Here is a 25,856-nt window from a genome sequence, read left to right on the forward strand (position 1 = left end):
CTTCTTGCAATCCCAAACATGCAGATCAAGATTATCTATTGAAATGCCAGGCATAAGTTATTCAATAACTAAAACCATTCTGTAATTTTATTGATATATTTTGTGGAGTTCACATATTTTTGTACAGCAAACATAACACTGTAGGCCACAAGAAGCTGCAGCACTATTGTTTAATAGCAGCAAGGTATATTTTATAATCAGGGTATGTGGACAATAAATAGTCTGTTTCTTTGGATGTGAATGTTTAAAATGAAGTTCTGCTGCAGCTTCATAACGTGATTGCTATTTTACAGAGCTTATACACAAAAATATATATGCAATCTTTTTGTCTATATTTTATACAAATACAACAGTAGTTTGTGAATACATTTTAAAGTACATATACATGATAAGCAACTCAATTTCCCATATCACAGGATAGCAAATTTTAAATGCAAGAAACATATACAAATTCAGTCTGGAATGCAGGGTTTTCTGTGTTCTTTTTTTTTTCTCTATTTTTTTCCGACTCAAAACTTTTATCATTAAAAACATTTTAGCGTACAAGTCCAAACAATTTTTCCACTAGCTAAAAATATAATTTCAGCAATCTGAGTCAGGTTTGGGTGTGACATCATTCACCAATATACTCTTCCCAGTTTTTGTCTAAGGCTTTTAGTAACATATAGTATGTTCTTCACTCCACACCATACAAAAAGCCCGCATTTAACATTAACTAGCAGTCACCTATTTTTGTGAACAAGAGCTGGGCTTGTCAGCGTTTAAATTTGCATGTCCAAAATTTTACTTTTGCAAGTGCATATGAATACATTGTGGTGTTGCACAAAAGTTCATTAATGACAAATTAAGTCACAGTATAAAAATATATCATACAACTATAGGTCTAGTATAGTCCTTTTTTTTTCTATGGGTAAAAATACATCTGAATGAGACAGGGAGGTTTGTAGCACCATGAGAGGAGTTGTATCCCAAGTTACATTAGCAGCATGATCCAATATAACAATATTGCAGGAGTGTTTCTGAGGAGATAAACATTCACTCTGGTTCAACTGTACCACTGAAGCTTATACTGAAAAGTGTTTACATATGATTAGCAATAGTTCTGTGTCACTTCCAGGGCTAGATAACTGTTATCAAAAGACACTGCCTTCCAACAAAAGTAAGACACCCTTATTGCATAAAAGCTTTGGGACTACCCAAACACATTTTGAACTACTGTGGCATTACTTGTAAGTTGAGCATGATGCTAAGTAAGCTGTGGTTTAAACTGTACACTGGGGGGAAGCAGGACAGGCAGCTAAGCCTATAATGGTTTTCTACATACCAGATAAGTACATATATTTCAGAGGCTTATCTATAGACTGAGAAGAATACAGGAGAAGCTGCTAAACCAGTGTATGAGACAGACATAACAAAGGATGCAGGATCCCCATAGCATTTACAGATGCAGGATCAGGCCTAAAGTTAACTTCAGACAGCAGCATAGCGATGATAGGATGTGATAAAAAAAATCTGTATCAAATACTGCATGTTCAATATTTTTGACAAAGTTTACCATCAAGAACTCCAGAAGACAGTTTGGAAATGGTGAGGACAAACTCCTAATTGTTTTTGACTGGTATTTAAAATGGCAGTAGAAGACAGTGTAGTTTGAAACATGTAAACCTAGTAAAAACCATTGTAAAACCCTTAAGAAAGACACACTGGTTCTGTGCAATATAGCAAATTGATAAGAAAACACTGTAAAAATGTACCTGTTTAAAATTACAATGTCTACCATTTTGTACACAAAGCATTATACCAAAGGCCTACATATATGTAATCTAATGGCACTTGAAACAAATTATAATAAAAGGTTTTATAATAAAAAGCATAACCTGTAAGAAATTTTCTTAAAAGGTTTAGGTTTTCTTTTTGAAAGTGCTATATCTTGTAATATGTGTAACATAGAGGTTGACCAAGCTTTATTTTAAAAAATATTGGCCTATAATACAAGTTTAGCTCACTAGGCAAATGATCCTGAAAATATGTACTCTTAACATTCATTATTAGCTTAATAAAGCAATCAGCTCTGGCTCATGTTTCAGTCAGTATATGGTTTTTAAAAACCGCTACTGCCAAATTAACAATAAATCACTCTATTCCACAATTTACTACTGAATAAAGCACAAGCAACAAGTACACAAATATATATATTTAAAAAAAAAAAAAAACAAAACAACAAAACAACCTTACTAGAAGTTTAGAAGTTGCACAAAGAGTGGTGCATGATCAGCCAGCCCTCCCCCCTCCCACCAAGAATCCATGGGAAATCAAGAAAACGGGTTTTAAAAACGGATGGTTTAGTAGTGGCCAATAGTGACTCTGCCTAAGTGATGCTCAAAAGCACTCTGGTGGTGTTGGTATTGCTTTAAGGGTCAGTCTGCTTCCTTGTTACCCTACATCCTAGTTCAGCTGCAAACACTCTGGGTGCAGCCACCCACTGAAACCCTGACTGAATGAGGTTCAATATCTTGTCTGAGGTCTCTATTTCTCAAGTGAAATGTATATCTAACTCCAAGTGAAATGTCAATCCCTTTTCAGGAAGCTAAGGCACAAACAAGGTAGTAAGGGTTCTGGCTACGCACTAAGAAACGGGTGTTGGCAAAGTGTCTGCGGGTTTTGGTTTTCACAAAGTCTTTCAGCAGCTGGGGCTGATAACAAGTGGCTCCAGACTGGAAATTCGTGTGCCAGCTGCCCAGGGAGGGCAGCGCTGCCTGGCCACACTGCTGGGCCAGCTGCAGGATGCCAAGCACCTGCAGCTTTCCTCTGCGGCAGGGAGAGTTGCAGATGCTTGGCTCCACACGGGACATAACCCACTGCAGGAATTAAGTCCATTTATCTTCATCTCAGATTAAAAGGATTGAGAATAAATCCAAGTTTTTCTTAGATACGTTACGGTCGTTCATGTAAACTAGAGCTACATTCGGTTGCATTCAGCTTGTGCTCTGTTCATCTGTGTTTTTCTTTCCTTTAGAAAGGTGAATGAAAAAAAAAGCAATATTGAACAAATCATTCAACTAAAGATGTAAGCAAGCGAGCAATCTGTTTCACAGAAACCAGAGGAAGCAGTCGTGAAGCAGAGCTAAACGCCCACTTTGAGATAACGTGCTCCTAAAACCAAATCTAGGAGTAGTTTGCAGAATTTCAAAAGGTATTTTCCTTATTAATACATCCTTATTTTAATGCCTTTGGAACACAAACACATTTATAAAAATGTTATTTTTCAGTAATAAAATTTAAATACACATATGTATAAAATAGTAAAACTACACCTGCATATTGCTCCTAGCATTAAAAAAACCAGTAGGAGCTACTGATAAAACATCCGGAGCATGAGCTCCTTAAATGGGAGCAACTTTTGTTTCTGTGAAGTATATTTAGTTTAACCACTTAAAACCTTGTATGAATTCTCATTATCCATAGTTTGAGAGATACTAATGTACTCGAGTTCCATTTTTTAATTCCTTGTACAAAAATGACAAGGAAAATAATGTTATTGTTGAATTACAGCAAATCTAGTTTGCTTTTACGCATCACAGGGTTGGTTGTTTTTTTAGTTTTTTTTTTTTTCCTCTTTTGGTTATTAGGGGTTGGGGAATAGACTATATATTGCATTAGGTAAAAGTGGTGTAAGCAATATGCTTTTACTTCACTCCTAAGAGTCCTGTCTTTAAATCTTGGCAATGGGCAAAAAGTCCCTAACCAAGTACCCAGGTGTAGAAAGTGTGATTAACATCTAACTTGTTGCTTAGGAGGACATAATACACCATGTAACACAACTGAAAAGATCACTCCAATAAAAACAAAACAAAACAAACTGGTAGTTGCAAATTTACATTCACTTTCTGACTGCACACTAGTTTTGAACTGAAAATAGGTACACACTTTCTGGCTGGACTTGATCCACCCTTTGGCGGTGGCAGCGGGGAGAAGACTGACGCCTACAAACGTGAACACACTACTGGAAGGTTCCTATGCAGTACTCTTTCTATGCTACTAAAGAGAAAAAACAGCAAGTTAAGAATTCAAACAAAAACTGCGACAAAATATTCTGCATTACTACGTTACAACACTTTTATATTTCAAGATCAGCCATTAATTTTGCCTGTTTCCCTATACCAGAGTCACGAAAGCACAACAACAGTTTCAAATTCAACTTGAAACATCTGTCATTTAGGCAAGCAGAGATTCTCTGTCGAAATTCTGTTCAGCCCTAATTTTAGAGAATTACACTAATTTTCTTTTTCTTCTGTTATCCATAACAGGCCACCAAAATTTAAGCCAGAAAATGGCAAAATTCTTAACAACTTTTATAATGACTTCAATACAAGTCAAGATGCAATATATATGTACATGTGTATATATGGACTCTATATATACACACACAAGTTTTCAGAAAAATCTGAATTCTATATTTATTTTAAAAATTTAGATTTGTCATTATAGAACAGGTCAGATGTGTCACCATTTGGGAAGAGGATTTGTTTGGAAACAGACTGCAGAATTTTTTTCCCAAATCTCAGGAATCCTTGTGATACATATTTTAAATGGATTATTTGCAAATAGTAGAATATATTAAAAGGTAAAAGTGGCAGTTCTACCACTGACATCAATAAAACAGACTAGCTGGTATGGTTGAAAAAATTTTAAAAACGGGATGAGTGTTGTGAGTTTGCTTGGGATGACTTTCTACTGAACATTTTAAATGTGTAAATTGGCAGTGAAAATGAAAACAATACAATGAGACTGTTTAAAAAAAACCAACAAACCAAAGTAAACACAGCTGAGAATAAACACTTTCAAAACATTTTAAAAAAGTTAATTTAAATTTCTTACTGGCTTCATGAGATTGGTACTGTACAAAAGCAGAGAATTCATAATGTCTTATAGTAGGCACTAAGTTAAAAATGGTCACCTAAGGCATTTCTACAAATAGACAGTTAACAAGCCAGCTTTGTACATCCTATTGGAAAGCTTGATGAAATCGTGGTAGGGTGGTGGTTGTGCTTAGACTGCTTGTGAAAGCTGCTGACAATGAGTGCAGAGACCCAAGACCTATACTATTGCTAGGATCTTGCGGATCCTGGGTTTGTGGTGGGAGCTGAGTCATAGAAGAATGTGCCTCCTCTTGCGTATAACTCATCCCGAGGTTTCCCACTGAAACAGAAGGATTATAGGGAGGGCCATTTACAGGTATGAAGTTGAACAGCTGAGAAAAGTCCAATGATGGGGCATTTAGAGGTTCACTAATAGGAACGGAGCCCTTGGAAAGGGAAACTTCCCCCGACCCATCATCTAGTGGCCCTACTTGTGGATCCAGCCCTAGTTTTGATGAAGATGCTTGAGAATCCTGGGATGAAGAAGGCATACCACTTTGCAACTCCATTAGGTAACTTTCAATTTCCCCTTTCAATGGCTGTTCTTTTTCAGGCATAGAAATTGAGTATGAGGTAGTACCGAGTGGGTATTTCAATGATAGCTGGTGAGAAGGGTGGACAGACTCCATATCTATTGGACAAGGCATTCCCAATGGTAACGATGTGGCAACCATTTGGTGTGCAGATGCAGAACTCTGCATGGACTGAATCTGAGTGTTGTAGAGATTTAATTGCAAAGTGTTTGTAAATGGCTTTGATGTCAGTTCACTGGAAGGTAAAGACATCACTGGAAGCAGCTCATCCTTAATAGGCACAGAAACATTGCAGGTAAAGGGATCTAGAAGGTCCATTGGCTCTGTTTTGACCTTCAGAAGTTCTTGGTTGTGACTTTTCTTCATGTGGCGCGTGAGGTGATCCTTGCGCCCGAATCTCTGTGCACAGTACTGACAGAGGAAGTCCTTTCTTCCAGTGTGCACTACCATGTGTCTGCGGACATCCTTTCGGGTGTAGAACCGACGGTCACAGTGTTCACACTGGTGCTTTTTCTCCTTCACTCCACCTGATGACTTGCCTGCGTGAGTTTTTAGGTGCTCCAGCAGCACTCCTGTGCTTTCAAAAGTCTGCAAACATACCTTACAGGTGAGGTCACCACTTGTTGCAGCATGCAAAGCCAGGTGACGTTTGAACCCAAGCTTGGTATTGTAGTTCTTTCCACATTCTTCACACTTAAAGGCCTCTTTGTTGGGATTGTGTGTATGTAGGTGATTCTTTAGGTGATCTTTTCGGTGAAACATTTTCTCACAATAATTACACTTGTGGGTTTTCTCAGGAGAATGAGTAGCCATATGCCTTTAAACACAGATATATTCTGTAAGTAATTATTTTGATCAAAAAACACATGAGCTCATTTTTTAATGGCAGCTATATACTATGCTAAGGGCTGCTTTGCAACAGTACCTTTTAACTGAAAGCATGACACTACAAAGACAGTTTGACAAATTTAAATATAGCAAAACGCGAGCCATTTCTCTTAAATTGACACTTTAGTTTTGGTGGGTCTTAGCTACGGTAACAGGGGTGTATGGGCAAGTATGAAAGTACTCATGTAAAAGTCCATAGCCAAAGAACTTTCAGTCCATACTCTTTTTCTTGTGACAATTCCTTATACAAATGAAAATTCTACGCTCATTAAAAACAAAACAAAACAAAAACAAAAACAAACAAACGGAAAACAAAAGCAGAAAACAAATTAAGAAACAAAATCAAAGACATTAGCTTGCAAACTTAGGTAATTTAGAATTCTAGAAACAATCCAATAGCTACTTTAATTAACACATCCTCTCTGCAATCAGCTGAAGGCGTACAGAAATATATACTTTTACACGGCTTAACACGGCCAACATAAAATAGATAATATAATCTGAAAGATAAATAGAGTTTAATACCTTAGTAATTTGTACTTAGAAACAAAGGCCTTGGTGCAGTCTTGTTGTGTGCACTTGTAGGGCCTCTCTCCTGTGTGAGAGTATGAGTGAACCTTTAATTTCTCAACACTGTTAAAGGCCTTGTCACACAGTTGGCAAGGAAAGTTTTTTCTTGGTTTGGTTTCACCACGCTTACGTTTCCCTGAAGGGACTTTCTGGGTATCTCTTACTTCTGACAAATCACCAGGAATGACAGTGGCCATCGCAGCCTAAACCAGGCCTTCTTGTTGGACACTTGGGAATTGCCCAACTCCACTAAATGATTTAGCTTTAGATGGCTTCTCAAGTTTCATGTGGTCGTAAAAGAAAGCAAAAGGGGACTGGAAAAAAAAAATAAGAAACAACTAGTTTGTAACTAAACTTAGATTTTGAAGTTTACTTGCTATGTGATGCTTCTGAATAAAACTTAAAAATAAAGTTAGGTTCAGCTGGTCTAACGTAATACCTACAGGTTTCTTTATACTATTTGCTGCAACTCTTAAAATGCATTGCTCAGGATGAACAGATCCACATATGCCCTGAAATCACACCTCACAACTTTCCCCTCAAGCACTGATGGAGAAGAGCAGAGTTTCTCTCAGATTAAGGGAGGCATCAGGCAAAGGCCTACCTACCCAGGCACCTTTTGGCAGCTTCTGATTTCAAAGGAATTACAGCCACGCCTCCGGTGTTTGCACGGACATTCCCCCCCCTCCCAACACACACACAACTATCAAAGCCTGTAAGCCTCAAAATGTTTAAAAACCTGCACAAAACACAGCAGTACCCATGCAGACACTATGGAGGGCAAAGCTCATGTTCCCTATTGGATATACCTCCCTCCCCGTGATTACTGCACATCTACGCATCTACGCTGGGAAAATGCATGCACTGCCAATAATGCCTAACACCAGGTGAAATTCTCCTGTAAACTCACCCTCTACTAACAGAGACTTGATCTATGACTGACAGAAGTCCCATGGATTAGGGTTAGATTAGACAGATCAGGGTTTTATCAGCCCAGTGCTGGAGACCCCCAGCCTTCTCATGCTACCCTGTGAGACATGAAGGCTGTAAGCATTCAGACTCAGGCTAGCTCAGGATGGAAGCTCCAAATCCTGACCCTGTGGCATAGCAAAATGTCAACTAAACCGGAGGCTTTCACTGTCAGAAGTGTGTGACGTGATCCTTGTGCCTGACTGTGCGTGAGAAGTTTTAAATTTGTCATCTGGTATCATATAGTGGCAACTGGGCACCTGCTACCACAGGGCACTCAACAGCCCTCCTTTGTCAGGGGTTGCTGACAGCTTCACTTCATCTTTGGAGCACAACTGCTACTATAGATACCAAAATCCTGTGCTACCCAGAGTGGGAAGGGTGGAGCGTGAGGTCTGCAGCAGCAGGGACAAGGAGGACAGCAGGACAGCACTCATTGCAAGCATTTTTGAGGGCTGGAAAGCCCCAAAATTTAGCCTTTCTCCCTTGAAAGTGCCAGCACCCACCCCCAGCCCCGGTGTCATGGCTGGCAGCTGCTGTCCCCTCCGGTCCCTGCCGGGGCAGCTGCACAGGAGGCGGCCAGGCTGGGCCGGGCTGGGCCGGGCCAGGCGGCACCGGGGCCGGGCAGCGGCCGGGCCAGGGCTCAGCGGCTGGGCAGCGTCTCAGCCCTGGCAGCAGGGCCTGGGAGGCCGCAGCTGCTGGGACAGGTGGAGCTGGGCAGCTGGAGCCGGGCAGGCACCACCAGGCTGCAGCTGCTCCAGCCCAACGCCACCTCCCTGGAAAACAAACCGGGCTCTTCCCTGCTGGCAGTGAGGGAGGCCGGGTAGCTGGGAGGGAGCCCCGGCCTTAGCTGTCCTCTCAGCCCTGCTGGGGCTCAGCAGAGATGGAGGCAGCCAACTGCTCCAGACAGAAGTGGAGAACAGTGCCCAGGTGTGCCGGGGGGAAACTACACGGTCTTTGCAAGTGCCCCAGCACAGTCCTGGAAGAAAGCGAGAAGGAAGGAAAGCCTGTGTTTCCCTCAATGCATGGCAGGACAGAAGAAGCAGGGAGAGGATGGGATGTGCCTCTTTAATGTCTGCATTATAAGAAATCCTCAGACTTGAGACCTCCGTTTGAAATGTGTATACAGAGATTGTCTTTGTCTAAGCCTTTTCCTCCCTCCTCCCCATTTTCCCTTGTCTTTAGAGGAGGAGAGAAGTACTGGTACACCAAGATGGAAATCTGCTTCCTTTCAACCCTGAAGTCCTTGAATGACAGGTTAAACTATTCTACCTCCTTTAAACTAGCAGTTTTGCAAGACCACCTTATTCCCTTAAATTACATAAGGAAACACTAACTTCTTTTAAAGATACCTCATGAGAGAAAAGGCATTTCTTTAAGGACTCTCTTGATTTCAGATTTGTCACAAACTCATTCCCACTCGTGGGATGAAGCCTGGAGACATCAGTTCCATGAGTGGGAAAATGCACAGGTCTTCAAAGTATCAGCTTAATTTTATTTTCTGTCTCATAATCAACAATCTAGTTCACTAATTCTAGTTTGAAAGCAACAGTTGTTGGGAGATCTAAGAGCAATAATTTTCTTCGATTAAAGTAAATGAAGATCAGTTCCAAAGACTTCAATGAAGCCACCAATGTAATCAAAAGGAGAGTCTGATTCACATCAAAGTTGTGGTATGTCTGTGGATTGAAAGTTTTGGTTTTTTTAATATAGGTTTTAATCAGAATCCATTAATAAAATTAATTTTGTTGTTCTGTTAATGAACACTCTGGTCTTCAGTGAATATTGGCCTGAATGTAGAATGAAATTTTCTTTTAGTTTAATTTCTCTTGACAAATGAAGTTCAGGGGGCAGAAGAAAAATCCAACCTGACCTTGCACAGGGTACTTTTATACCACACAGGCACCTGCATGAGACACACCACACAGAGCTGAGAGCAGAGCAGTCACAGCCCTCACTGCATGGCCAGGGCACACCTACAGCCCCAATGGGGTACAAGGGATCCAGCCTCTCTGGCCCCCCAGCCAAATCCATTCCTAGCCTGAGACAGGGAAGGCAGGATTAGCAGAAAAGCAAGGAAACAGCCTCCACAGTCTGCTGCGTAAGAGTGGCACTGCTTCAGCTCAGCAGCAAGTGGAGTCTGTGCCCAGACAGTGACAAGAGAAGCAGGGACAGCAGGAAAGATACAGGGAAGGAGGATGAGCCAGCACAGGGAGGGAGAGTGCACAGAACCAGGATGGGGGCGTGGGGCTAGGGAGGCTCAGGGAGTGCTGCATAGGCATTGGGAATATCTAAGGACATGAGGATAGGGGTGAGCTGGTAACACTGGGGTGAGTGGGAAGGAACTGAACGTGCATCAAGCTGGGGAGTTGCAGGATATGAGGCCATGCAGAAGGGTGAATCTGATGTGATGTCAATAGCAGCCTTCATTATGAAACAGCATATTAGGCTTAACAAATTAACATCTGACAACTTCTCACTCCTTTTCTCAATGCAAAGATCACACCTCAGGCTGGAGACCATCCTATATTCAGGCCAATATAAGACCACTGTTGTTTTCTCCAAAATTTCAGGTAACCTAGCTGCTGTACCAGTCAGAACATTCACAGAGATGAAAAATTTGGGTTTTGTTCCTCTACGATCAAAACTAATTAAGCTGACTTTGAACTGTGTTTAAGTGTCCTTAAAAATGCATCACTAGAACAAATATAGTGTGGATCCAATCTTTCATAATGATGGAGTTTTATTAAAAAACACGTATGCACTATTATCTCAGAATCACTTCTCAATAGGTGAGGCAATTAAGAATGTCAGTATTGATCTCTGAATAGCAAATAACCACTTTTTTTCCTTTTTATGGATGTGGATATATAGACTGAGCAATGGAGATAAAACTTTAAAAAAACACTGATCCTCAAATATTAAATTTTCCAAAGACCAGCTGAAAGAATTTTATGAGTAATACTGCCTGTTTGTGTCTCAACATATTATCACTTAAAATCCACATTCTTACTGGTGCTTTCACAACTGCAGGATGAATGATTATATGCAGTATCAAATATAACAAACACATTACACAAAAGCTTATATATAATACTATTTTTAAAGAAGCATATACTTAAAGAGGATTAAAGCAGCCTTTGTTCAATGCACACCTGATGTTTGCCCACTAAAGTCCTCAGATTTTGGTCTTAACCAGTTCCGCTGACTCTTCTTGGAGGAAACCAGAATCCAGTACTTCCCATTTTTACTGCTCTGAAAAACAAAAGGAACAATGGACTAGACTCCAGCGAAACCAGCGCATTCATAAAGGCTCTGATGCGGCAAGACCAGGGATTGGAAAGAATCAGAAAGGAAAAGTTAAAAGGGACAGATCCAACCCATGCACAGAACATTATATACTGTTAATTATAAACTGTAGGAATCATTCCTGCATTATCAGTAGCAATTATGCACTTCAATTTGCAGTATACTTACATAATTTCAACTAATGCTATGCTGGACAGTGACACATAAAGAGATAAAATTAGACAAAAGCAAAGGAGTTTTCATGTAGTTAAAAAAAATAAAAATCCACAGACCACAAATAATTTAGATGTAACAGCAAAACATGTGAAATGCTGGGCCCAGACTTGAGTTTCTTACTCAGAAAGGACTGAATAAGAGAAGATTCTGGATTAGGCCCAACTTTACTAGAACCTAATGCCTTCATTCTGCTTAATTATACAGGAAATAGCAGCTTAAAAGGTGACCTGCAAAGGAAAATAAAATTAATTTAAAAAAAATAATAAAACCTCTTAATGATGAACATGCTACAGGTAAATCTCAAAGGAGGGCAAGTCTAGGTATGCCTGAGCAAACTGAGAGGGCCTTTTTGGAATTTCCCTTGTATCTCCCTTTCCCCTGCCATCATCCTTTTGTAAATTTGCAGCAGGTCTTCCTTGTCTTGCTAGAAGGCCTCCTGGATGACACAGCTTTACATAAAAAACATGTTCAGTGCCTCATTGTAATGGGGAGGTGTATCCTGTCCAATTCTTCCAGATGTGTAAGGGCAAAGCCCTACACATACCCCACAGCAGGCTGAAGCTGTTTGGCAGGAGCCCTGTGGTAATGTAACATTTCTCCCCCACAAAACATTTTCCCTTCTGGCTTCCCATTCATTCCAGAAATCATTCTTCCTTTTGATACCAAGTTCAGCTCTACACAGCCCCAGCATCCTCTGTTGGTGAGTGTGAATGTGAGCAAACAGGTGTCCCTAAACACCTATTGATGTCAGAAGTGCTTCAGAACAACCGACTGAAGCTCTCTTATGGCTGAGGAACATTTATGTGGGGCTTTGTACATACAGGCAGGTGGCAGAAACAGCTCTAGTACTCAAATAAAAAGCTCTCTTTTCAACTAATGAGCACAACTCTCACCTCCACTTTTTGGGGTTCCCAAATCATCTTGTTTAAGGGAGAAAATGATGATGACTCCTTACCTCCTCTCCCAGCAGACCCTTATAAATCCATTCCCCTTCAATGCCCATATCAACATCTTCCACCATCACAAAGGAAGAGTTCCATTCCCAGATGTTTCTACTGAGGTACTACTATTGTTAAGAGTTTCTACTAATGTACTACTATTGTTAGGTAGACAATATTAAAGACAGACACATAGATGTAATAGACTACATCCTCATGGACTTAGCTCCTTCACTATTCACATTTACAGACTATTTCCTGTTTGGAAAAAAGACCCCAACAAATCCTGTTAAAATATTATCAAGTCCTCTCAGTGCCATTTAACATTTTCTCTTAAATGTTTATAGTCCTCAATGCTCACCACACATCTAAAGTCACTCTAGCAAAAAGAAGATCACCTCAGGGACAGGCCACTAGAAACATGGAAGGACTATGGAATCAGAGGAAAATGAAGCAGCTGGAACAAGTAAATAAACAAGATAAACACGTGATGTAGCTAAAATGCTGAGGAGAATGAAGGAGGACGGTCAGGTGCTCTCATTCATTCATTCATTACCTTACGAATTCAGCAAAATCACAATGCAGTGGATCCAGGTGAGGGCAATGCTACACCTACAATTAGTGGGATCTCAACTTCTACATGGCCTTTATTATGTAAAGAGCTCAACAATGTACGCACAAAAGGGGCTATGTTTGTATGAATAATGAAAACATTTACTCCATTTGACAGGATTAAGTGAAAAGATAAAATAATTCCTATTTTTGCAACAATAAGCATGCTATTGGATAAAAGACTTTTCCTTATGCACAGAAAACAGAAGTTGTCCATGACAATGCTGATTTCTAGACCAACTTTCTCAGAAGCTTTTGGTGTTAAAAAATATCTGAGGCATAATACTGGACAAAGATGTATCATTCTCCTAGTAACTGCTTTTAGTCATAGTGTTACTAAGCTTTTCACATAGATGAGGTAGGAAAAATTTTTAATGAATAACAAAGTTCAAAGTATTCTCCACATGAAGCAGAGAAGCATCACACTGCAAAATGCACTGTCGCATGCATGTGCCCAAAGCCCACTTGGGTATAACAAAACACAACTTCTCTAATTTGTCAGAATTCTTACAATTCTTACAATTTACCAGATCTTCCATAATTTGTGAAGCACTAATTTTGCTAAGTCTCCAAACACCCTGATAATTCCAGGTTAGATAATATTTCAATTTCAACTAAAAAAAAAGTGCCCCAAAACCCTTAGGTGGAAGATAAATAATATACAATATAAAATAATATACTCCTTTTTATTATTAAAAAGAGTAACACTTCTTCCCCCAAATTCACAGTTCCTATTCAAAAATCTGATAGTTACACTTGAAAATATTTTACAACATTTGGTATCTCAACTGAAAGGATCATGAAGACAATACAGAAATATAACCAATAATCCTGCTCCCAACTTGCATTTCATACTTGAGAGGGTTCAAGCACAGTAAAGGAAAACAACAGTTTCATGGTTATTTTCTTTCAAAATAAAAGAGCAATAATGAGAACACAGTACTGAGAACACAGTATTTGTCATTTCACCTTTTATACAAAACAGCAAATCTATCTTCAATTCCTGAAATCAATCAGTTTTAAACCAAAGGAAGGGTCCTAGAAATATTAGAATCATAGTAATGGTAGGACTCAGTAAGGAGTTAATAGCATTAGCGTCATCGTGGGTTTCAAATATTTCTTTAAGGAAACAAAATGGAAAGCGGTTACTTACCCTACGGAACTGTGATTCTTTAAGCAATGCTGTCCGCACAGATCCCAGGTGAGCACGTACTCACACGGACAGGACCAAGGCCTCTGAAGTCAGTAAGCCATCCAGGCTGTGCCTGTGAACCACCTCAGCTCTGCACAAGGCAAAGGACTCCCCAGCAGGGCCACCACTGCCCCACCTAGCACGGCCAGCAGCAGTGGCAGCTCCCAGCTCTGCCCTTCGCTCACCCTGTGGCACAAACCCAATCCCCCGCGCCACTGCTGCCAACGTGCTGCTCTGGCAACCTCCCTCTCCCCTGCTGCTCCCACCTGAGGGGTTTGGGTGCTGATGTGACTTGAGCTGGCAAGGTTTGCTGTGGTTGATGAAGGGGAGCAGGGGCATGGGAGAGCAATACATGGGCAAGAGTTGATGTCCTAGCTGGAATTGTGAAGTTTGGAAAGCTGAAACACTGACTGGCATCCTAGTTGAGGAAGGAAAGAGGATGAACAAATGCAACCCAAGGAAGCAAGGAGTTGATGCTGCTCAGGGTGGTAATGGAGCAAACTAATCTCAGGATGCCCCAGTCCAACCTCTCTCAGGTTTGCCAACAGTAAAGACCCATTCAGAGTAAAGGACAATAGATGACTTCTGGTGCCTCTATTGCCCATGTACCAGAAGAGCCACCACTGCCATACCATAAGTAATGATTTTTCCTCTTTTCTGTACCAGGTGACTAATAGTCTAAAAAGCACTGACAGGCAGTCACCTGACTAAAAAGTACCTACAAATGAAATCTGCTCTGTTGGAGCAATCAGGGACAGCTGGGGGAGCTGAGCCGGTGAAATCATCAGCAAGAGACAGCTGATCTCATCATTGTGGCTCAGAAGAGCCAAAATGACTATCAGACAGCACCTCCATTTGTAGAGAGGCAGTCACTGGAACAGGTTTCTCAGAGAAGATGTGGATGCCTCATCCTTGGAAGTGTTCAAGGGGACAGGTTGGATGGAGCTTTGAGCAGCTTGGTCTAGTGGAAGATGTCCCTACCCATGGCATGAGGGCTGGTACTAGATGATCTTTAAAATCCCTTCCAATCCAAACTGTTCTATGACTCCAACTACAAACCCCATCCCTGTTCAGCTGGAGCTCTTAAAATGGCACAAATGTTGCCAGAGCTCCTGAAGATGAAAGAACTTAGCCCTACAATAAGGTGACAAAAGAAGGAGGACCATGTAGGCGTCTCTGGCTTTCCCTGTGCTGTGAGCTTACACACAAGCCTCTCACCAGGCAGTTCCATTTTGTGGGGGAGCAGATTTAATCCTCCTGCTGATTTAGCTGCCAGAAGGGGCTGAGGGTAGAAGTGGCAAAGTGCCTGCACTGCTCCAGGACAGCATGCTGGGACCTGCTGCCCTGCAAGGCTCAGACACCCTTCCTGGATCAACAAGGACCAACGTGCCTACTGCACACTTGTACAGGCCTCACAGAGAGAGCAGGAGGTCTGACCGGCTCCGTAGAAAAACACTTGTAGAAAAATTTTTTGCAGCAGACACTTCAGCTCAGAGTAGCTGCAGGCAGCAGAAGATCCAACTTCCCACCTATGACTTTCAGAGAGAGAATTAGAGAGAATTCTCCCTCTTAGAATTAACTTTCCACAAGGGAGGATCTCAGATGGAGAAGCTGATCCCACCAATGGAAACAGTCAAGCAGGTAAGAAAAATCCATGCAAAGATGTTGAAGTATTGATGCTTCAACCTATTTAGGGTGCCTTTCTCCACGCTGAATTAAAATCAAGTCTTCTGACTGATTCAGGGGTCTACCTGCCTGCTTGTGCTCAGCAGGCCATTTGACCTGCATTTATTTGAGCAGCATGTCACTTTTTAAAAGGGACAGCTGAGGGAGCCTGCTCACCTTTGCTCATACTTAGAAAGAGAATCCTGGCTTTGGTAGGAAGATGCTGATCCTCTCCCATCTGGTCTTGGTTGAATAGGGGTGGAGAGGGAAAGGGGCAACAAATGTCTCTCTGTGCTTCTACATATGGAAACTCAAGCTGAGGCATAGATGCTAGAGGGCAGAAAGGAAGAATGGGCATTGCTTGGGTGAGACAACAGAAAGTGAGTTTGGCCATGAAGTCTGACTAGGCCAGGAGTGGCTCACACCTGCACTTTCACAAAGTGAAATTTAATTTTCTGTCTGCTTTTTTGTGTAATTTGGAAGAGATTTGAACAGCAAGCAACATGTGCAGACACCTGGCACAATTGTCCAAAAATAAGGCACTGCCAAATGGCAGGAGGGACAGATCTTGGCCCCAGAGCCCTGTCTCTGGCACTGTGGCCTTTTGGATGGCAAGCAGTGAGAGGGAGAGCTGGCAGGTACCCTACCTGAGAGCAGCTGGAAATCAGCCACGCTTTTACAGCTCCTCTTCTCTCATAAGCTGACAGACAATGTGAAAAGACAAAGGGGTCCAACACTGAGGCCCCGGTGGGACAAGATGCCATTGAGAGGTGGGTGATGCCACCTGGCCATCTGCATTTTCAGACAACTGCAAAGAACCATTCAAAGATGCAGGCACTGGCCCTGTGGTACAGCGGTGCTTCGTGTAAAGGCAGCACGCACACATATGCAAACTAATCACAAAAGAACAGATAGTTTTGCTGTGTGGGTTTTTAAAAATATATACAATGCTGTATTTATTTTATCTTGAACTTCAGGACCTGCTTATATCACACAGCTCAATTCAGGGAAATCCTGCTACAAGGATTCAAGCTCTAGCCTACAGTGCAGAGGGGTGGCTGAGGAAGCATGGCAGGACAGCAGTGAGAGCATGCACAGGCTGCAGGAAGACACAACCAAATCCCCAAATCCAGGCATGCAGCAGGAGAACTGCCTGAAAAAGCTGCTGCAGGAAAATGGGATGATGTGGGCAAAACAGTGAAAATATCTCTCCAGCGATCTTAGATATAAACATAAGAATGACTTAGAGATAATAACACACAAGAGTTCACCCTGAGGGAAACAGCCTAACATCTAGAACACAATGAACTAACATAACCACTGAAACTAAAACCAGGCAACTATTGTAGTCTACTGTTAGTGACAGCACATTACTAATATCTACTGTGTGCAGAATGATGATTATGCTGCAAAGAATATAATATAGAAGACAGAAAAATGCAAGATTCATCAATACTAGATTTTATTTAAGGCTTTACTCTTTTGGATTTTTTTTAAACATCCACAAAACAGAGAAACCTACAGAAACTGCAGGCAGTAGAGCAGGAAAAAAAATCCCAATCCCCTTCAAACCAGTCTGAAATCTGGGTAGCAATGGAAACAAATGCACTAAAATTATTAAACATATTTCTTCTCTTGTGGGTAGTAAACACAAGGATTTCAGTAGTAAACATCTGTTAAATATACCTATCTTTTATTAATTAATAAAGCAAGCACTTGGAGGAAAAAACCCACTAGATTCCTGTGGGACAGTAACCATCATAGAAAAATAGGTATTTATATAGATATGACTATTAAGTTTAATGTTTCTTTTCATTGTCATAATTCTATGCAATTCTGAGAGCTGTACTACAGTAATGAAATTTGGACAACTAGCTTTTTAATTTTAGAAAGCAACTCATTCTTGTAATATGCTACACTAGAAAGAGGATTACATAACTTTTTTTTCAGAATATAGAAGAAAAAATTCTATCATGCTTGCCCTTTTTTTTCCCCTTAAGTTTCTGGAAAAGTAGAACATGAACTTACTAATGTTTATTTTAGCATGACCTAATAGTCTGTAATTTAAAGAAAAAAAATCACAATACCATCCAGCATCTCTTTGCGGGCTTTCCATGTTTCAGATTACTTAGGTCCACTTTAAATCTTGAGAGCTCAGTTTTGGTTACTAAATGTTCCAAAGGATTCCTGGTTATATACTAAATTAAAGGAAACAAGAGCTGCCTAGAGCTAACCCATCTGATGATTGTGGTTTTATGGACTTTTTAAGAATCTCCATGGCACTGCATAGATGTTTTTCTAAAAACTTCGGACAGACTGTGATACAAATAACACTGTTAGTGTAATTACTGTTAGAATTTTTAAAACCTGTGGAAGTGTTTTTGTGTGTTTTGGAATCACACCATCACCACCACTACCACCCCTCTTCCTCATGAATAATCTGGACCCATTTTTGAAGTAATGATGCTTTTGTGAAAACAAGCTTTGGTTACTGTTTAATCTTCATACTATTTTTATAATAAAATGCAAAGGAAATCCTGTAGATGCACATGCAAGCATGAACACACAACCTAAAGGTGCATGAGATTATACACTAATATGGTCAGGAACTAATTTGATATTTTTAAGGAAAAGTATTTTCCTTTGCCACAAGACACCTCCAGATGAGCGTGGGTGTGAGGGCAAGATTAGTGCTACATCTAGGCCAGTATTCTATCTTCAGTAATAGCCAAAAGTACAGGACAGGTCACAGATGTGTGATATTTCTCTGGTTCTCTTCCGACCACCCACTCCTTTGATGTCAGGGACTTTCTGAACCATATGTGGTTTCTGTTTAGCAACTTTGAGCACATCACCCTTCCAAGCAATACAAGCAATAGTCCACGATTCTCCTGGAAACCACATAATTTTTTATAATATCCACCACATACATTTAACAAGTCATCCCATAGGTCTCTCCACCACTGATTTCATGGAGAACCTCTTATTTTTGAAGGCACTGAATGTGCCTTCCCTCCTAACTGTGCATGCTTTTGTTTTGAAAGGCAGTGGTCAGTATTCATCTTCCTTGCTCTGCACATGTCCACAACATTGCCCTCAATTAATTACTTCCCCAGACCGAAGTTCCAACTTACAGAAATGTTCTTTAATGGAAGCCACCTATGTAGCTCATCATCCTTACTGATCTTCTCTAAGCTTCTTCTAGTTCTAATACACCTTTGAAGGCTCCAGAAATACACACAACACTTGGAAGCAACTCAAACATTCACTCTTGTAATGACATTCTCAAAATTTATTCTGTACTTTTTTACTCTAATACTTGGACTGTGTTTTGGTGACAAATGAGTTCATGATCTCACATGATCACCAATCACAATTCCCAAATCTTACTCCTCAATGGTAATACTCAGCTCAAACTCTTAATCCAATATATAAAAGGGATTTTTCTGCCCAGTTATCCTTAGTTATCGTCATAATTTATCTACACTGAATCTTATCACCCATTTTGTTGCATAGCCCTCAGCACTTTAATGTCCTTCCATTGTTCTCCACAGCTATCTCTGTTCTTCACAGCAAAGTTGCTCACCCAACTGCTCATCCCCTTACTGATCCCATTCATGAACATGCTCCAGAGGTCTCTGTGGAAGTTAACTGGGACCCTCCTTTAACTGAGAATTGGCCTTCTACCTTTTGACTGTATCTCTTAAACTGTAATTTACTTATGCAAAGACCTCCCCTCTTACATCATCTTAGTTTCCTTAAAAAGTCTTTTTGATAAACTTCACTTTGATTTTTGAACCGGAACATCTTTACTTCTTGCTGATCCTCCCAAAAACTCCAATTGCCCAAGACAGGACTTCCTCACAAATTCTTCTTTGACTCTTCTCAAATTATCATTCCTATGCAGCTGGCCACCAATGCTATGCTTTATTACAGCATCTACCAACCAAATGCAGACTTCAGATTTCCCTGGTACAGGCCTGCCTGGCCCAGACTACCCCTGAAACCATGAATTTCCATACTTGCATTTCAGAAGATTTTTCTGAACCTGAATACTCAAACATGTACCATTTAGACAATGTAATTAGGTAGCAGAGCACAAATAGATTGGATATGTGTTAAGTTTTGCTTTTTGAGACAGTTACCTAACAAATCATAACTAAAGATGTTTTTAACAGTTTCAGCTATCATTCAAGTAAGAGGGTTACTGTTGCTCTAGTCCTGCTAGTTAATACAAGCTCAAATAAGAGGGGCAAATTGGTGGTTGAAAAAAATCTCAATACATCATAGAAGCTGCAAGGACTGTGCTAGGACAAGGCTTTCCACAGGAGCTGATTTCTCTCATGATGCTACATTAGATGGTTGAGAAGATCAATTCTGGAACAAAACCACAACTCATGGAGGACAGATATGAAGTGACTGAGAGACAGGGTAGTCTCCCCACTACATACTACCACATCCTGGGTATAGATGTGACCATGCAGTAGTGCAAAGCCTGTAGCAAAAGCCCAGTCCTGCCTAGAGTCACACAGTGAAAACAACATTGCCTGGGGGCAAAACCTGTGACAGGGTTTAGCACTGTTTTTTTGTAACCTTGGATTTCTTTTAACCATATTATTTATTGGAGCTATTCCAACTGAAATGCTGATGATCGTGATTGCTCTCTTTCCCCTGCCTCTTATCCCAGCCTCAAGAAAGACAACAAGTAAGGAAGAATGACCTATTTCCAAGCAGTCACTTCTAATACAACCTACAGTCAAGGAATTGGGGTTCTATCTGAAAAGAAAATACTTCACAGATTATTATAGCTTTACAGTAAATAGGAAGGGCTACATCCAGCCATGATTGCTTTTGCTACTACTGCTACAACTGTGATGCTGGATGATCGTATCAATGACCTTATGAGCTAAAACACAAAAGCCTTAGGGAAGGTTAGCTGAAAATGCAGAACACTTAAGGTAATACCAAAATCCCTCTTCAAAGCTGCAACCAGTGAGCCTTTCTGAAACTGCACAGCACAGACACCAGATGTATTTCTGACTCTGCTCATGTACCAGCTTTGTGCAATGCTGTTAGTACACACCTAAATAGCTTACTCTTACTGAGTGACTACTCAGAGCACCCACAAGCCCTGTTGCTACCAGAGCATCCTTGTGAACAAGGTAAGTACATAGCTCTGCATTTGTTCCCATTTGGCATGTTGAGCATTCTGCTACAGAGCACTGTAATGCCATGCAATGCAATTTGGGATGCACAACTCAATGCATAAGAATTCTGAGATTTGATGCCGGATTAGTGAACAACTAAAAGCAGTCATGCATAATTTAGAGCTACACAACTGAATACTGCAGTGGGAGATAAGACAGGCAGTTAGTATCCAGAATAGCCACCTGGATTATAGTATTTGGATTCAGATGACCAGAAGCAACAACTGGACCAGTTTCAGCCAGCAAAGCCAGAATTTGCTAGAAGTCCACATAGATTTTGTCCTGGAGCTACACCAGTAGAAAACCATTTTTTTTTGGGAACTCCTGTCGGCCTGATGAAATGTCCTAACGATGTGGTCACCAAACAACTTTACCATTAAATCACAAGATAATCATCATATTATTGGCAGGACAAGCAAGCCAGGAAGGCTGACAGTAGCACAAGATTTCTCCATGTCATGTCAAGGGACAGGGATAGGGTTGCCTGCTGTCACAGAAACAGGTTGTGAAATGAATACCTGTTCCCCTCCTCTGTCCCAGCTCCACCTCCAAACACACTGGCTTAAGACTTTCTCAGTCTTGCTGGACACGGTTTACTGCAGTAAGCATTCACCAACACTGGCTGATCTACAATGAAAGACCCAGATTTCCTGAAATGTAAATTTTATTCTCCACAGTCTAAGACACCAGGCCACTTACAAACTCTCTTTTTTTTAAAGCAACTTAGTAGACTCTGCTTCCCTGATTTCAAGCCTACATTAAGTGATGTGAGAAAAACACATGCAAGACTTTGCCTCGAACAGCTGCAAACTGCTAGTAGGGCAGGCTTCCAGAAAGGTGGAAGGAAGATGGTGACAAAAAAGATGGAATAAAAATAGTCATATGACTGTATGGTATGCATCAATGTTTCATGCACGTTATGGGAAAAAATCCTGGAGGGCAGATGGAAACATGAAATAGAGATGCTTTTGTGAATCCCGGAGAATGTCTTCCTCTAAAGTGCTCTCCAGCAAGACGCTTGAGCTCCTTTCATGCTGTGGGAAAGTAGCTCTAGGCTAGCAAAAAAAATTTGCAATCAAAAAGGTATGTTTAGTTTAATTTTATTTTTAAAAATAAGTTGTGAAGAGATGAATTTTACAATAGTTGTGTGTTCAATTAATTTGTCAAACAGGTGTCTAGACAAATGGATTTATTTAGCTGATGGTGAATTTTTTTCAGTGAAAAAAAATAACCTTAAAGCAAGTCTTGCACAGAGTGCTTCTCTAGATGGTATACATAAGAATCAGAGTAGTCAGGAAGCATTTCAGCTCAACTGACATAGAGGTCTCAATCTGAAATACCTTCTATGTTTTGCAGGGTGTTGAAGATAAAATGCTTTACCAGTGTTTTGTTAGAACTGTTTAGGTTTAGCACCTTTGCACTGCCTGTTTCTTGTCCCCTTCCAGAAATGCATAATCCATCACAATCTTCTGGGGGTTCTCCAGGAAACCCTCCTCTCACCATTCTGCCTTTGCTGAGCTGACAATTTCAAGGTTCAGATCCACCTTTTGTTTATGTTCTGAAATCTGATGGCTATCTTTTAGCTATTAATTCCCTCTTCATATGGGCTGCAGCTTTTTTATGTGCTAAGTGAATTCAGAAAAAAATAAAGATGTTACTAGTCACCCCACTCAATACAAAGTCTATTTTAGTACTGCTAACTAGCTTCTTCCTTCATGACCACATTTAGATTCTTTTCTTCCAGTTTCTCTTTTCACCGTGTGCCCTTCAAAACTGCAAGATGCTTTCCAAATTACTTCCACATACTACATATGCTGTTGTAGGTTTTTCTGAGACATACGTAATGGGGTAAGTTGGTTGCTATTGTTTCAAAACTTGAAATGGTCAGACATTGTTGGATAGGGAATTTGAGTATAAAGGGTTCTGCTTTTGGTTTTTTGTTGGTTTTTTGTTGGGTTTTTAAAGAAAAAACTAGTGTGCATTACATATTTAACTGCATACATGAGAAACTCGTTGTCCTTATGCTGAAGGACAGCACTCCCTAACAAATTCCTGGGAGACCTAAGGACCTCATTTATAAAGACAACAGGCAAACTGTGATAATGCACTGCAAGGTTACCTATCAACAAGCTTCATCCAGGAGTGTTAGAGGACCATTTCCTTAGAGGGGGAAAAAAACCCAGACCCCAAAACAAACAACCCAACGCCTCCTTTACCGGCACTTTTTGTGTCAAACCCCCCTCTTACACACTATTTTCACTCCTTTTATGGCTCCTGAAGATTACTGTAAAATACACTGTGAAGGTAAGAAATTTCTGTTGCAGATTTTAGATCTACACAAGCTCATTTTATTACACAGAAAATACAGAATAGCCACAGAGTTCAAAATTCTTTGTGTACTTCACCTTGAGTGAAGATTGAGCACAGAAATGAAACTCTGCAACAGCACAGCTTTGTATTTGAGACTGCTCTAGGATGAATAAACACTCTGAGCATGACTAAGGTCTGGAGCAGGGGGGCAGCATAACCAAAGCTGGGGAAGGCTGTGATTAGCAAGGAGGAAATGACAGATCAAATCAGTAGAGAAAGGAGGCAGAAAAGTGTGAATCATGTCTGGGACTTGGCACAGCAAAGAAATACATCATTAAAGCTTTGAAGTAAGACTGATGAGAAGATGACATTTCACTGAGGGGAACAAGAGTGAAGAAAAAAGCATGCAAAAGTATCAAAAAGTGTGATTGAGAGCTCTTGCAATTGTGGAGTCAGGTACTGGACAAACTACAAAACATGAGTCAGCAGCACAGATGTGACACTCTCTGACCGGGAGGAAGGCAAACCAACACTTGCTAAGCTGAAGGATGTCACACAGGCAGGGGTGCAGGCAGCAGCAGAAGGAGGCAGTCCCATACAACACTATCCATTCTATGCCAGTGCACACCCCCTGAACACATGACTCCCTCCAGCCTTCAAACTATCTCCCCTTGCACCCAACCTGAGGAGCAGAGCTCCAGGGAGCATGGAGGTGAGCCATGCCATGGCTTCAGCTCAGCTGGCACAGGCAGCTCCTTGCTGTGTCTAACTGGGCTGGGCTGCTTTCTGCCTTCTCCACAGCCTCAGGCCCTCAAGGCAGGGAGCGGGCAGTGAGCTCCACGGTGACACCAACACCAAAAGCAGGGTCAGCACTCTCCTTCTGGAGATCTCCAGGCTTTCCAAATAGGGCAAGGTAGGTACCGGACAGAGTTGCAAAGATTTGGACAGTGAGGAGAACTGATCTGGGCAGCTAAGATAATTTGATGCTATTCCCCATGAAATGGGTCTTTTACATGGAAGGTACAGAGCACAGAGAACAAGGGGAAGGTGAAGACATGGGAGGTATCAGGGAGCTGATACAGGAAAGTTTCTGAGAAGTCCTTCTGTACAGCTGGACTGGTAAGAAGGCAAGGCTAGCCGAGCAAAGACCAGGGAGAGGGGTAGGGGACAGTAAAGGTTGATCTCTGGATGACAGAGTAAGAGAAATGAAAGGATGGAGGGACAGTAGTTGGAATGCAGAAGTTTAGAGATGATCAGTAAATGACAGCACATCTGTGTGGATGAGGAGCTCATAGAAAATAAATAAAACAGGAGTCTGACATAAGTTTGAGAATGGCTAAGTTAAATTGCAAGGGAAAGGCTGCTACCTGAGTGATGGAGCAATGCTCCAGAAAAAGTAGTTTAAACCCTCCTGTGAAGTTATTTTGCAATTGGACATGCAATACTTACCGGATCAGTTTCCTCCTCCGGCCTCCACAGGATCCTGTAGCTGTTTCTTGGGTATTGTTCAGAGCTGAGGAGACACAGTGCTTTGCAGCAGACCCAGGCCAGGAGGACACTATGGTATAGGTGAGGCTACTGACTTTTTTTTTTTTTTTGCTGGTTTGTTGTGGTTTTTTAAAAACTCATTTACCTCAGGCATCTCTTGTGGCACTGTGTACCATCTGAGAGAAAAGAAATATTCACTCCTGGATTTGGTGGCAATGTCACTTGCAAAACCACAGCCCTGAGCACGTATGAAGGCACTGATCAAGTATCCTGCTGAGTTTCTTTGTCTTCTGCTATATCCTTTGTGGTCTCTTGCGCTGGTTCATTCCCGAGGCCAGGTCCAGGTGTGTTTTCTCTCCTTCATTTATGTGTGTACCTGTACCTGCCCATCCCATTACGATTCATATCCAGGCTCAGTCACATATGAACTGGAGGCCACCAGAGCCTTAGCAGACCCTTCAAAACTAATAGATTATTATAACCAACTTTCTTACAACCTCCACCACAAAAAGCAGCACTCTTGCCTACCTGCCAACATGTATGGAGCATCTACCTCTACTCAGAATGATCCTGGAGTAAAGCACAACACGGGTAGTAAGCCAGGTGGGAAGAAATAAGAACTCCAGTGCATTATAAACAATCCAAAGAAATCCTGAGTGGAACCCAGCTCGCCACAACAAGCATTTACTACAGTGAGTACTCCTTTGTGATGCAACATTGAGAATTCAGTTCAGCACAGACACATGATGCTGAAAGAGGAACTGTACTGTATTCAAGGTAACATCCTACTGGGGACTAAGCCATAGTGAACTGGATTTGTTAATAATTTCTCAGGAATCATCAGCCTAGAAATTCTTTCACACTTCATCCATTTTAAAGTTCACAAAGGGACAATCCTACCTATTGTCTGCTTGAGTGAATCCTATGTTTCCATACTTACAAAAGGAAAATAGAAGTAAAGAACAGAAATGCAGTGAATTTTACATGCAGTTTCAGTTTGTTAGAGAAAAATCTTTTTCAACATATAAGAAGAATTTCAT

General features: G+C 41.0%; 1 protein-coding gene across 5 annotated transcripts in view; it reads right to left on the bottom strand.

Moving 5' to 3' along the window:
- Positions 1 to 65: 65 nt before the first annotated feature.
- Positions 66 to 25,856, bottom strand: part of PLAG1 (PLAG1 zinc finger) — a 52,270-nt gene continuing 26,479 nt past the window's right edge. The window contains exons 2-5 of one of the 5 annotated variants that reach the window (XM_071419642.1): positions 11,035 to 11,134; positions 7,041 to 7,224; positions 6,866 to 6,935; positions 66 to 6,269 (exon numbers count right to left, since the gene is read on the bottom strand). In XM_071419642.1, the coding sequence (XP_071275743.1) occupies positions 5,006 to 6,269; positions 6,866 to 6,935; positions 7,041 to 7,107 (1,401 nt within the window). In that variant the 5' untranslated portion in view covers positions 7,108 to 7,224; positions 11,035 to 11,134 and the 3' untranslated portion in view covers positions 66 to 5,005. Of the gene's footprint in view, positions 6,270 to 6,865; positions 7,225 to 11,034; positions 11,135 to 14,107; positions 16,943 to 25,856 lie in introns of those variants that run through there. The other 4 variants (XM_071419638.1, XM_071419629.1, XM_071419657.1 and 1 more) reach the window with 4 other exon arrangements.

This window comes from Agelaius tricolor, unplaced genomic scaffold (genome assembly GCF_023055355.1).
Source record: "Agelaius tricolor isolate 1412-34295 unplaced genomic scaffold, bAgeTri1.0.p SCAF_2, whole genome shotgun sequence".
NCBI classification, from domain to species: Eukaryota; Metazoa; Chordata; class Aves; order Passeriformes; family Icteridae; genus Agelaius; species Agelaius tricolor.